Genomic DNA, 13,534 nt, shown 5'->3' with positions numbered 1-13,534 from the left:
TGTTATGTATGTATGTCTCATTTTTTAGTATGACCTCCAGCCCAAGCGGCTTGACGGTATTTACCATTTGGTTTGGTTGGATTCGTCTAAATTGTGGGAATGACTTAAGCTATAATTTTTGAGAAAGCGAGTCTTAATTTTACAATGTTCACTAATCTCCCTAGTCTCTATTATTGATATTTTATACAAATTAAGAAATTGTAATTGGATTGTTAGGCTTTGCTATATTAATAAGTAGTAGTAGTAGTAGTAGTAAGTAAGTACCTACATTAATTTAAATATGTATTAGAATTTAAGAAATCTGAAATCGACAGGTACAAAGCTAATAGAATGATAGGAATATTATTAAAATCAGCCCTTTAGTTACCAAACAAACCACAAATCGTATTGCTATGCCATTTTAGATGTTTACAGCTCTCTTGGTACGATCTACAGACGCCGGCGTGAGTGCTATTGACACTACACGAGTGTATTCCCCTTGCGCCCGTTCACGCTCGCTACATTTTCGGCAGTATCACATTATGAGATTCCCAGTTGATATCAGCTACCTGACACTGAATTTTGATAAAATTTGTTATGAGTTTATCTTTTTACTTTTAGAAATTCCTGTCTGTGGTACCGTGGTGGTAGGAAGATATTTTGCGAGGCGAATAAAAAATTGAATTTTATTTCCTAAATTAAATTAAATTTTAACTTTTTAACACAAGAGTCATAAAAAAAAAAGTTTTTGGTATTATTCTCCATCAAACATCATTCGACAATGCTGTTCATGTGATGGTAGTTAAGTGGCCATTTTCGACCTGAAATTTGTAATTCACCTAAGATGGAATTAGACGTAAATGTTCCATTTACTCTAAGAATCCACGTATGAGTGCTTTATCACACCCTATAAACGCAGTAAGACAGATATTGAAATAAATATGATGGTGGCAACACCACATTCAAACACAATTTACTTGTGGAAAGATTTATGAAACGGTAATGATAAGCGTATAGAGCCAAGAAAGTTCTTAATATCATGAAACGGTAGATACTTTAAAATCGCTAGCACTATGATCGCGATCTATTCGTCGCAGCTTTAGGGCGGTTATCACCTCATGTCACCCCATCTCTTTATATTTGCGAGCACCTTATCTGTCGCCTGTCAACATCGCGACGTTCGATGCAAATAGTTTTTTCATTGAAGCCTAGCTTGTAGGAATGTGAAACGATTCGTTCCGATAACGTTTTCGACAGCTTTTTGAGGTCTCAACTGAGGCACTTTTATTGAAAAGTCTGCAGAAGGATTATTTCTTACAAGAACCAATGATAGGTACGAAAGCTTCCGGGTCATTTAAATTAGTGTATGGCGTAACGTGCGTCTTTTATTTGATTTTTTATTAATGCTACAATCCGTTTTATGTCTCTCTATTGAGCGAGTGCATAAGTCTCCACAATTTGGAAGGTATCTAGACCTTCACCACTGCTTCAATATCGATTGTTAAGCAGAATTTTAAGTTGGATTTTGGAATTCTTATAATTTCTCGTTGTTTTTTTCAATGTACTCTTTCTGCCTAACACGCATTTCGCTAACTGCGCCGTTATCGTTACGATACGGTATTCGACAATAATTCGTGCTTATCCCACCCCTCTTATTCTATTTCCTCCCTGTGAGATGTATCGAATTTTTATAAGATCTCTTTCGAATTTTTATAAGGTCTCTTATGAGGGCGTTTGAGGAATTCCATTAGAGTGTCGATTTCTCTCCCTTCAGGGATGCGTTTTAAATTTTTAAACAGAATTTTTACCTGCCATTATGTATCTGGATCAATAGCTAGCTAACTCTCGTCATGGGTTTTATTTTACGTAAAAATGTAATTGTAAATAATAGTGAAGTGGGCATTAATCTTGAAAGGCATGACTGTAAGTCTTACTTTATATTGATCCTTAAATATTAAAACTATACATGAATTGATAATTTTTATTTTTTATTTTGTACAATTTAGTATTTGTGTTGTAGGTACAAGTAGTGAAAAATGGTCTGTTACATTTTTGTATTATACTACCAGATCGTAAAAAGGACTAAAATAATGTTTTTATTTATTATTACTGTCTTTTGAATATGCTTAAAGTGTTTAAAAACGCTATCTGTATTGCAACATACTCGTGTCTACCTCACTAAGATCATAGTTCAAAATTTTCCTATGGACGTTTGTGGTCTACAAACAAACAATTTATAACGTAAACGCACACAAGCATCCAACATCGTATCACCTAACAACGCCACGCAAATACCACAATACAATTTTACGAGGAACAAACAAAGGCGCTAACATTTGACGACGCGGTAAAAGGCGCGTAACGAAACGCCGACAGAGGGCGCTGCGGAAGGCTTTACTACTTCCGGCGGCAAGATGGCCGCCGTCGCGGAAAGCGCCCGACACGATAAAACACGGCAGAAATGATACAGGGGAAAACGCAAGTTGTATTATAAGTTTTAACGGTATATTATTAACTAATGTGGGAATCATAGAGTAGAGAATGATAGTTGCCTACTCTTAAGCTAAATACTACCTAAATTAACAACTTATTATAAGAAACAATGCAAACATATAACGTATTTTTTTACTGCTAGAAATACGAACGTACTAGAGTTCAAGATCGAGGTTACAGATACGTTTACAGTGATGGATTATATTTTGGAACCTCATTACCAGCCTCCCGCACCTTCAATCTGGAGCAAAGTAATCCGCAGCATAACCACAAAGTTCAATCACCTTTACCGGCAAAAATAATGATTACAAATTCACACATAATATTATAAATAGGTATAGTCCACGTAAAACTGCTAGTTCGCTCTGACTATAGAAATGAATCGCATCGCCATAGCAGATTGTATGACTGCACCTGCTAGGAACAACTTCACAGCGGACTAGCAGTTTGGCGATAACTATACTTAATAAATTGTGTTAATTATTTTGAATAAATTATATATTCAAGAAGCGCAGTAGTATAATAATACTTCTGAAATTAAGTACATTTTATACTGCTCTGCCACGCAGGTCCAAGTTCAAACCCCGCCAAGGCAGTTTAAGTAAAGTATAGTTTATTTAGTTAATTTTCCACATAAATGTTACCTCACTTTGTATTTTGGGCTAATCCACGACCTGGAGCACTCTAACGGTAAACATTTTTCAAACCGTTTAATTTCAGTTTTCAAATAATATTGACGAGAATTTAAAAAAGTCGAACAATTTCGCTCACCGTACGCTCTTTAGCACCAACAGCAGCCAAATGTACACTTTACCGACATGCCACCCAAAACTCAATTCGGGTTACACTCAAAATGTTTTACAATACGAAACAAGCCATTCCTCTGGGAACACAGTAAGCGACAATTTTGAGAATGTTAAACCAAACTTTGTAATATTTTCGTAAAGTTGAGTTTACCTTGTACATGTTAGTGATGTTGTGATGTAAGTTTTGGAAAGGGGTTGTTGAAAGCAATGGAAACGAGCCGTAGCCGTCAAGTGTGATCGCTTATTTCCCTCGTCGAGTATGATATAAGGTTTTCCGCTGTGGATGATAAGCCTAATGACGATCGTTTGCCCTTTGGTCCGCAATCGGACCTATTGTATATGGTACCTTAAAAAATGGAATGAAAGCGGTTTAGCTTTAAGCGGTTGTGGGAAGTGTACCGTTTTAGAAAAACGAGTAAGTGAGAAGAAAAATTCAAGTCCCACGTAGCGGAACGGTGAACGGGCGATTCCGGGTTCTATCCCCGGCCAGGCCAATATGTGAATTATGATTTTTTATTTATATTCTATTTCTACAGTTATATTTACATTAACTGCTTTAATTTAAGATCAAGATAGAAACTTTGATGTTCTCCATGAAAAATAAGGCAAAAGTAGCTCAGCAGATTACTATAAAAATGTATTTAGAAATTGAAACTTTAAGCATAGCCATCTTGAATATTGTTCTTTGAACAGACCGTCCTTACCTAACCCTAATCAGTGAATCATTTTATTTTATTATTTGTTGAAAATTTTAAAATGTCAAGCCACTATTACTTCGAAAGATGGAAGAAGACACTCAGCAAATTAGAAGGTGTAATTAGTCTTGACATGGAATATAAGGTATATATTGAAATAAATAATATTGCACAAGTCCATGCAGTTTCCATAAAGGGCACGGGTATTAAAATAAACTTCTTCTTAATCGACATGTTCTTGGCAGAGAAGTTGTGGTAAAATTTGTTTTGCGCAAAGTCTGACGATACACTCTTTTCTAATTTCGCCTGATTGGTACACTAATTTCGTTATCCATTAAATAAGGCATAGAATAGGGTACGACTACAAAATAGGATTTGGGAAAAGTAACAGGCGAAATTTGTCCTAAGCGCAAGACTTTGAAGTTACAGGTTACTGTTGTTAATTAATGTTCCTAATTAAGGTCATGAAGAACTTCCATTTATTTGTCATTTCTAGTACCTACGTTACGTGAAGTCTTTAGAACAAGTTTTTTTTTCAGGAAACAAAAGCACACGATAAGAAGTTGTGTGACGCTACACTCCGCTTAACCAGCATGTTAGGGAGCTACATGTATATTTACAACGAGACGGTTGATTGCTACCAACACAACCTGCAAGTTCAGAAAACTGAGTATATGATAAAGATTATTAGAGCAATTGTTGCACGGTAAGTTGTAAATTAGAGAAAATTAAAGCTGTGCATTATTTGTAAATGTGAAAATGATATTTTAGGTAGACAGATTTTCATTTATCTCACATATACTTATTCAATATTACATTAAAGCAATTAAAGACTTACTTTTAAACAGGGTACCTCTATGTACCTACGTGAAGGTAGTTTCTAGTCTTAAATACAAAAACAAAGGTCTTATAAAAAAAGAAAATCTTACTTCATATTTTCACTATAAAATATTAAATTTACTATCAACAGGATTCTGGAATTAAAAGTACAGCTACGAAAACTTGTAGCCAGCGAATATCAATTCATGAGTCGCGGTCTCATTGACCATAAGTTGACCACATACGATGCTGAGCTCTCAGACGTACCTCCGAAACTTGAGAGAGCAGAGAACATAACAAAACTAATTGCAGAAGCCATTCAAAAAGCTAAGGAAAGGAAAGAACACTCTCATATAGGTAAAGTTGTATTCTAAACGTTTCGATTATATTCTAACTTACTTTACAGCGTCATTATCATTGAGTACCTAAGTATTTTTCTATTTTATCATTCTCAACTGGATTGTTATTGAGTACTCTTCTTTACATAATTCCAATCCATTATAATTGTGTCAATTAAGCATGCCATTTTTAAATTATGTACTTTAGTTGAAACAGAATTAATCGAACCTGAAGAGAAAATATCTCAAAAACCAAATTGGTGGGACGATAATCCAGAAGATGCTAAGGAAGAAAGTCCTCGAGGAATAAACGTGGCAGCAATTTATGAGGTACAGGAGAAAGAAGAAATTAGTGTCGAAATGCAAGAAAGTACAAAGATGATCATTCTAATTCAGGCCCATGAAAGATTCAGGTACGTCACTTAAAACATTCTCGGATCAAAGAAAACACAATATTTATATTATAGGTACATATAGATATCATTGGGCCCTATCATGGATTTTATCAAAGTGATTAACTTTCTTATTTATGTGTAAAATCCTTAAGCTTATATTGTTGCAACATCGTAACTTAGGTAGTCAGCCGAGGGTTTCTGAAATTGGCACCAAATTCCGCGATATTTACAAAAACAGCTATTATAAACTATTTACGAACTCATTTTTATTGAAAGGTATGTTATTTAATAAATAATTCATCGCTCTGTTCTCATATAGCCATCGTAATAGTATTATGTGTATGGTTTTTAAAATAATCGCATAGTTTTGTATTAGTATAAATAATTAGGTATAATTGCTAATCTCATTTGAATATGATATTTTTATAGAAAATTAAGAAAATATTTAACACATCAAAGACATAAGAGAGAAAAGTGGGAAAAAGAACTTAATGGTACCCTAAAGCCCCCGGCTAGGTATGAAATGAGGGTCAGAAGTGCAAGACTGATACAAAAAATTTGCAGGTAAATGCAATTACTGTGATCTTTCTAGGAAATTAATCGTTTTTTTTAGATTCTCATTTAATTTGGTAAACATATTTTTCGCTTCAGAAGACAAATATTAATTTAATTTGTATTTAATAGGATATATTTTGAAATTAAAAGAAAAAGAATACAAGATTGTAAACGAGACGAGATATTGAATATACGATTGTGTGAAAAAATATGCTGCAAGGATAATGCAGAAAAATTAGCAGAGGTGATAACAATAATAAATGTGTACAAAATCGAATACACATGAAAGTAATAATGCTAATAATGTAATTGTTGTAGTGGAACGAAAGGTCTACTGAAAAAATTAAAGAATATAATAAAGAGTGGGCCATAAATCGTGATACATTAAAGCAACACTTTATAAAAAGAAAACGTGATGTTATTGAGGACGACATTCGTGAAGAAATAATGCATTGGTTTCGAAAATGGTATAAAAATGATTTTATAACAAAATAACAATTCGTGAGAAAATTAAAACAAAAACTAAATGTTGTCAAAATATTTTTGTACCCCTAGTAGAGACGTTGTAGACAATTAAATATGTGTAGGTACAAATTTTGTAGGTACGATGAAGTCTCATTTTTCCATGAAATACCAAACGAAGATCAAGGAGGGTCTGTTTTAATAGTCAAGGAGGAATTACCATCACCCAGCGAATGGCTGGAACAATATGAAGCATATTTAGAAGAAAAAAGAGCAAATAAAAACAAATCGGCTTACGACGTAAGTACTAAAAATAGTAATAACAAGTACTGAAATATAATTAGTAAATAACATTGATGAATACATAAACATTCTGTACACTTTGTCACTTTTTTAGTTAAAATGGGAAAAATTGGAAGCTAAGAAGCAATTGAAAATGGAGAAGAAAGCAGAGCATGCGAAAAAGAAAATGGAAGAAGAGTTATTGAAAAAGCTTATGAAGAATCCTGATTATCATCCCGGATATTATTATCCAGAATCTAAAAAGATAGAACATATACTCGAGGTTAGTTCTGCAAATTATTATAATATTAAGTTAATTCTTATAAAGTTATACATGACATCATTGCCGATGACGTGTTTCTGTCTTCATACTGTTTAATTTTTAGGCAATGGAAGATTATAAGAAAGATTGGTCTGATTTAGACATATCTGAAATACCAGAAGTTAAAGAAAAATCTGTGATAGATATTGATATTAGCAACGCGTACATGGATGCTAAAATGGAAATAAGGAAAACGATTGACGAAGACATGAGGTATGTAGGACGTATAATTTATTCGTTGTTATCGATATGTATAATATTCGGTATAATAAAATTTTAACGAGCCACACCTGTTAACTAGTCACGCAAATGTACTAAGATAAACTTATATTGTTACAATATCGTAACTAATAATAGAAATGAAAACCTCCCACGATAAATTTAAGAAAAGATTTGTAAGAGTAGAGACAGCAAATTCTTATAGTTTATTAATATTTATAGAGAAAATCTGAAGCTTTTACAAAACGCGTTAAAACAGGATTATAAAAGAAATGACGAGAAAATGCCGGAACAGATCAAAGAGAAAAATCGCCGTAAGAAAAAGAAGCCTAAGCGCAATGTGGAAGTTAATGAAAATATTGTTGATAAATTGGAGGTGAGCACTACATGACCATGGTAATGATGATGACCTCGGAACAAAAAAAAATCTATATTGTTCCGTGATGATAACTTATACATTATAACATTTTGACAACTCAACATAAAGCTGTAACAAAAATTAATGGAAGTTCGTTTTACCCTCCTCCAAATTAGTATTTTAAGAACTGATCATATACTCTGACCGCAGTGACTAAGGTTCCTAAACAAAAACCTGTTACCAAAAATCATAAATCTCTTGTAGCATAGTTAGTTAGTTTGTAGTTGCAAAGCTGGTAGAACCCTTTGTGGTTCTGCTCCGGCAGCACCACCGCCACACCTATTTCTGCCCGATACCAGCAGTGTTAAGCACTGCTGTGTACCGGTTTGAAGAGCGTGGTAAGTGAGACATACTTTTCCGAGGCGTTCCAGCTTAGACCTCAGGAGAGGCGGTGCATCTGTGGCCGACCTCAGGTAGGAATATCTAAACCTATCTGGGTTTCATTACAGATTTAAATGGGCGGCAGTAGCCACTTACCATCAGGTGGACTGCATGCTCGTCTGCTACTCCTATATTATATAAAAAGCATAGTTTACCTTCAGCATTTAATTTCAGGATTTAGCATTTAGAGGATTCCTAAAAGAATACCCCAGGACAAAAATTGAAGATTTTATTGGAGATCCGAATTTTGCAGGGGATGATTTACGATGTTTGTTGCAGTAAGTAAAAATAATATAATTTACATATTATACATTACGGCTATACGAGTACGTTTATTTATTCATCTTACCGATATAAAGTAAAAAGTGCATTTTAATTTCATAATTTTAAAGGTAGTTCAAATTTTATTAAATTTCGTTATTTAATCTACTCGTTAACTCGTTATCTCTATCTTTCGCGATAAAGATTTTTATAATATTGTTATTGTAATTAGACCATCTCAAGCATTTAGCGGCGAAACAAGATCATTGTGGTGGGAGAGATGCCGCGAAATAGCTCACGGGTCCCATAACATTCTGCTGGTCGGCGCAAAGGGGAGTGGAAAAACTACTTTGGTGTATGCCTTAGCTTCTGTTAACGGTAATTATACGTTCTTAACATAGATATATTATACTAACGTATGACTAGAATAGTATATCGATGGCTCTTAACAAATCAACTGAATTAAACATTTCGATTTTATTCAAATTAATGTCAATAAATTTTAAATTATTTGACAATCGTTTTAGACTTTGATGTTTTATAAAATTTTGACAATTGGGCCCTTATAATGTAAAAGTAAGTTACCTGATTTAGATTAAGCATTGTTTCAGTTATCGATGTCCTATTTATCATAATCCGTGACTTTTCAAATATCAATCATTGTTTTAGATCGGCACATAAAGCCCATTTCGATAAAAGAGTAAAGTGTATATAAAAAAATCTGTATCTCTGAATCTATTTAGTTCTAAGGAAAGCTATTTCAATGCGATTTTAATAAAAGACTATAAATACTTTACAGATGCTGTTCTCTACGAAATAGATTCAGCCGGTTTTCCTGAAGAGCTCTTCTCAACTATCTACTTGCAACAATTGGCAAACACTATCGCAGCCTGCGCTAAAGCCACTCAGCCTTCTGTTATTTATATTAAACATGTTCACAGATTATACTATACGAAGGTATCTTTTATTACCACTATATTTTATTAAACGAAGGTATTTTTTATTAGCTTGGGTTGTATGTATGTATGTACGTATGTAACGGAATCTTTGAACTAGATTTTCACCCACTTTGAATGGTCCGATTAATTTAAAATTTTGAACAATTATCACGAACCGATGACAATACACGATTTTAATAATTTTATCCCATGCTCCTTATCCGGGTCGTCAGGAATCAAGATTAACGATTTTCCTTGGGCAATTTTAGCGTGTTTTTTTAGTTTTTAAACTATATTTTATTCTTGTTTCATAATATACGTATCATATCATAAATTTGCAAGAAACATAGTATAAGTAGTACAAAAATCCTATTTTAACGAGAATTATACTAGAAGGTAAGGTAATTCACATTAACATGTCCTTAGGTACCGCCGGAAGAGGACAGCGAAAATCTAAACTTAATAAGCCGGTATCTACTCCGAAAATTGTTTAAAAAAATAAACAAGAAAGAGAAGATTGCTATCGTTGGTTCGTTTACTTCTATGCTCATTAATTAGACAACATTCTTTTCACTGACAATATTCTTTGGCCCAATAACCTTATAGCTTTACAGGTGTCCTACGTACGTCGAATTAGTCCTAGTATAAAAGGCACCCGGGAACAGTCTGGAAAAAGTTTTTAAAGCGATCGCGTGAAGCACGAGCATTTTAGTAGCTAATAGAACACTTATATCTAGAAATATAAATTCTTCAAGTACCTATGTCCTATATTTCTGCTGAGTATCAAACCCCGGAAAAATACCATACCATAAGATCCTTTTATGTTTACAATGATATTGAGTAAATTTTTCACTATTACAAATCCCCTTGTGAAACGATTTTTAGCACGACTAACCAACACAAAACAACACCTCATACGAGTACCTATCGAATCTAAATGTTCTAGATGTTGAGAAAAAAGCAACCTTCTTTTTGTCAACATCTGGAGATTTACAAAAACATCGTGTTCAATTCGTTCCGTAAATCCACAGCGAGCTGCATAGATCCGTGGGTGACGAAAACCAAAATGTTGAAGCAATTCCCCAATGTCGTTTTGTTGCCAGAAACAAATTACTCCGCCGTTTCCATCATTCTGAGGAACTGGGTGCTAGAGTGAGGATTTAAACGATTTGTTTCTTTTTTCAAGTTTAGAAGATTTATTCGTCCTTCAGGTGGTCCTAAGCAAACAGTATAATAACCTATTTTTATTACCAAACAGGATCCGTCGCCCGTAAACTTACAATAATAATTCTAACAAAATATAAATATTAACGTTAATCTTCTTTTTCATCCACATTGATATGTTAATATCTTGCGTAAAATAAGAAAAGTTTTTATAAAAATCTTTCAGCAATCACATAATTCCGAAATACCTGGACATCCAAAGTCTGGCATATGTTCTCCGGGGATACTCTTTCGGTCACATTAAGAATACTTTGAGCAACTTTTTAACAGCTGATCGGATAATAAAGTAGGTTATTAAGTTATATTTTGTAAACATAGATAAAATGATTAAGCTCCGATCTATGGATCGAAGACAGTGGTCAATCCTTTTGACCTTGTAGAAATTACTGAAAAAAGACATATAACGATTTGCAGACACTTGGTGTTTGATGCTTTGTAAAATTACGAGTATGATAAGCTACAACAAATTGATATTAGGATATTATCTTTTTAGAAGATTTCAAGCAATACAAAACGCTTTTACACGTACCTACCTACTTATACAGATTAATCTTGAAAGCTGTATGGTTGAACACCAAGTGAAGTAAACCAAATGAAACAATCAAAATGTTTATTTTCCAGAATCGCAGCGCATGGACTTTCCCTTGATGAAATTTATGATTATTTTTTAAACAGCAGTGAAGAAAAAGTTGTAAGATTTTAATTTTATCGTCATGTTTGTATACAAATATTTTTTTAAAATGCCGAGTCACTATAACTTTAACTTATACTATATCTGTCTTACCTCTACTATTTCTCTCTTTAGCAATACTTACATAATCAAAACTTATAATTAACCTCCTGATATTGTGATTCTAAATGCCATGCAAACATTTGTAATTTTAGGATTATGAAAGGTATTTAAAATGGTACACCGAAAAGTCGAACTGGGGAAAGAAAGAGAAGAAACATTTAGAAGAACAGCGAGAGTTCCAGGATGCACTGATAAAGTGGCAGGAGAAAAAGAAGAAAAAGAAAAATGTTGAGAACACCATTTCCGACGTATCTACAAATGTGTCTTCGAACGAATAGAAATGTTTGTTTAATATACATACTTTATATGTACCTAATAAGAAAATTATATTGCAAAGTTAAATTTAAATAGAGTGAGTTAAATGAGCAATTTTCAATATAAATATCATTAAGTAGAAAAAAATTAAGCGTAAGTCATCGAATCACGTGTCGTCATCGTCACTGAGATACTTGAAATATTACCAAAACGCTGTTTCTCACATTATTGATACTTACAGTGGGTTCTACACGAAATCATTTTGAGAATCTCTCATGTAAACAGAGTTCATCTGGACATCGTCTGTAAGTATGACCCAAAAGGTCTTTTTGGGATGAAATGCATATATGTATAGATGGTGACGGTAGCCACAACATTATATTGTAAACTGTACCTAAGCCATGAATATAATTTAATACAAAGTATTAGGTACCTACTATTTATAGCCCAGCAGTCTTAACAGAGTAGAACAAAATATATTTTCTATTTCTAACACTAGGTATATATTAATGGACAATTCAGTCCATATATTAATTTGTAATACGCTTCTGTATATTAATATTTCCACAATGTAATCTGTATGAGGGAGCGGGGTTGCATGAACAAATACACGAATGGACCGTCAATGTAGCGGAGAATGGTAAGCGCTGACATGGCTATTTAGTACTTTATTGCCGAAAAATGCTAACTCTTTTGAGGGAGGTAGGGTGTCCATGATTTTGTGAAAAATAAATAGAGAAAGATTATGTTATAGCACTTAATTAGGTAAAATACTTAGTTACAATAAGAAACTAATTTTATATTTAGTGGTTAATAAAACGTAGATATTTTTAATAAATGAATAGCCATAAATGATACATAAATACGTGACACACGTAATCAACGAAACGCCATAATTTACTAGATATCTTCATAAGACGTAACTTTTTGGGAATAAATGTCTATAAACAAAATGAAATGCAACTTGAATTACGTGACATTTTGATAAGCAATTAAAAATAATTCAATTTTAGGTTTAGGCACATCAAAAATCTGAAGAAAGAGAAATATGAAGATAGACGAGAACACGTTTAAACCTTACAACACATGGCCACCCTACACGCACCCTTTTTAATATCAGCCACCGCGGTGTATTTGGAATTAATTTCGTCGTTTAAATATTTTCCATGGACTCGTTGTATGGAGCCCTCTAATTATTATTTGACTTTCCCTTTTGTTACACTTGTTTGCACAGGTTGGGCGGTATCATTTTATTCTTAATCAGCATAATGTGCAATGGTTTTACGGTGTTATGATTTTGCTCTGACTTTTAATCTACTACTAAATCTCTTGTACTGAAAATGTGAAAATTTGCCTACTCTTTCCGAGATTCGATACTGGATCTTTTTTTTTAAGTAATATAACAATAAAGCATATAGTAACTTGAGAAAAGTTCATAACTAGAATTAATTACCTCAAAGTACATCGCACCTAATAAAAGAGAACCAAAATGATGTAGGGATCGGCATACTGATCTGACAAAAAAGGTTCAGGGTCCCATCCCTGATTATGCAGACATTAAAATAATTTGGATTTCATGTGTGTCTCTCACCAAAAACTTCCACCCGTAGAATCCAGGACACAGAAAATCCTAGAGTACTATAAATGTAGAAATTGAAATAATAAATTTTCCAATTATTATAGCTAGTAAAGAAATAAAAAGCATTTGTGTATACAATAAGTTTATTTCAATAAATACAATGACTATAATTTGTTTTTATATTTCATTATTATATCAGTTTAATTAGTAATATATGTATAACAGCATTATATCATAGTCGATTAATTTCAATCTTCTTGCAAGTCTAAAATGTCAATACATTTTAAAATATTTGAATATGACTGTAATGATGTAGGCCT

General features: G+C 33.1%; 1 protein-coding gene across 2 annotated transcripts; it reads left to right on the top strand.

Annotated features, from left to right (window-relative positions):
• Positions 1-3,956: 3,956 nt before the first annotated feature.
• On the top strand, positions 3,957-13,497 carry LOC140750306 (IQ and AAA domain-containing protein 1-like). Of its 2 annotated transcripts, XM_073083754.1 has the most exons (19): positions 3,958-4,118; positions 4,513-4,679; positions 4,944-5,149; positions 5,339-5,543; positions 5,955-6,089; positions 6,210-6,324; positions 6,399-6,547; positions 6,683-6,842; positions 6,940-7,107; positions 7,211-7,359; positions 7,588-7,741; positions 8,339-8,442; positions 8,658-8,803; positions 9,225-9,382; positions 9,790-9,892; positions 10,395-10,515; positions 10,754-10,873; positions 11,209-11,278; positions 11,473-13,497. In XM_073083754.1, the coding sequence occupies exons 1-19, from the start codon at positions 4,035-4,037 to the stop codon at positions 11,656-11,658; spliced, it is 2,700 nt and encodes an 899-aa protein (XP_072939855.1). In that variant the 5' UTR covers positions 3,958-4,034; the 3' UTR covers positions 11,659-13,497. The 2 variants fall into 2 exon arrangements, with proteins under 2 accessions (XP_072939856.1, XP_072939855.1); XM_073083755.1 differs by lacking the exon at positions 10,754-10,873 and having other exon boundaries at positions 3,957-4,118.
• Positions 13,498-13,534: the final 37 nt, after the last annotated feature.

This window comes from Epargyreus clarus, unplaced genomic scaffold, assembly GCF_041222505.1.
Source record: "Epargyreus clarus isolate Ecla_fem2 unplaced genomic scaffold, WU_Ecla_fem_2.2 ptg000019l, whole genome shotgun sequence".
Lineage (NCBI taxonomy): Eukaryota > Metazoa > Arthropoda > Insecta > Lepidoptera > Hesperiidae > Epargyreus > Epargyreus clarus.
This window is presented reverse-complemented; position numbering and strand designations above follow the sequence as displayed.

What these genes read in the sequence shown, in the direction of transcription:
- LOC140750306 (XM_073083754.1), top strand. Translation starts at nt 4,035, where the DNA reads ATGTCAAGCCACTATTACTTCGAAAGATGGAAGAAGACACTCAGCAAA. An exon ending in CAGGCCCATGAAAGATTCAG is followed by an intron (nt 5,544 to 5,954) that starts GTACGTCACTTA and finishes ATATTTTTATAG; the next exon opens with AAAATTAAGAAAATATTTAA. An exon ending in AGATAGAACATATACTCGAG is followed by an intron (nt 7,108 to 7,210) that starts GTTAGTTCTGCA and finishes TTTAATTTTTAG; the next exon opens with GCAATGGAAGATTATAAGAA.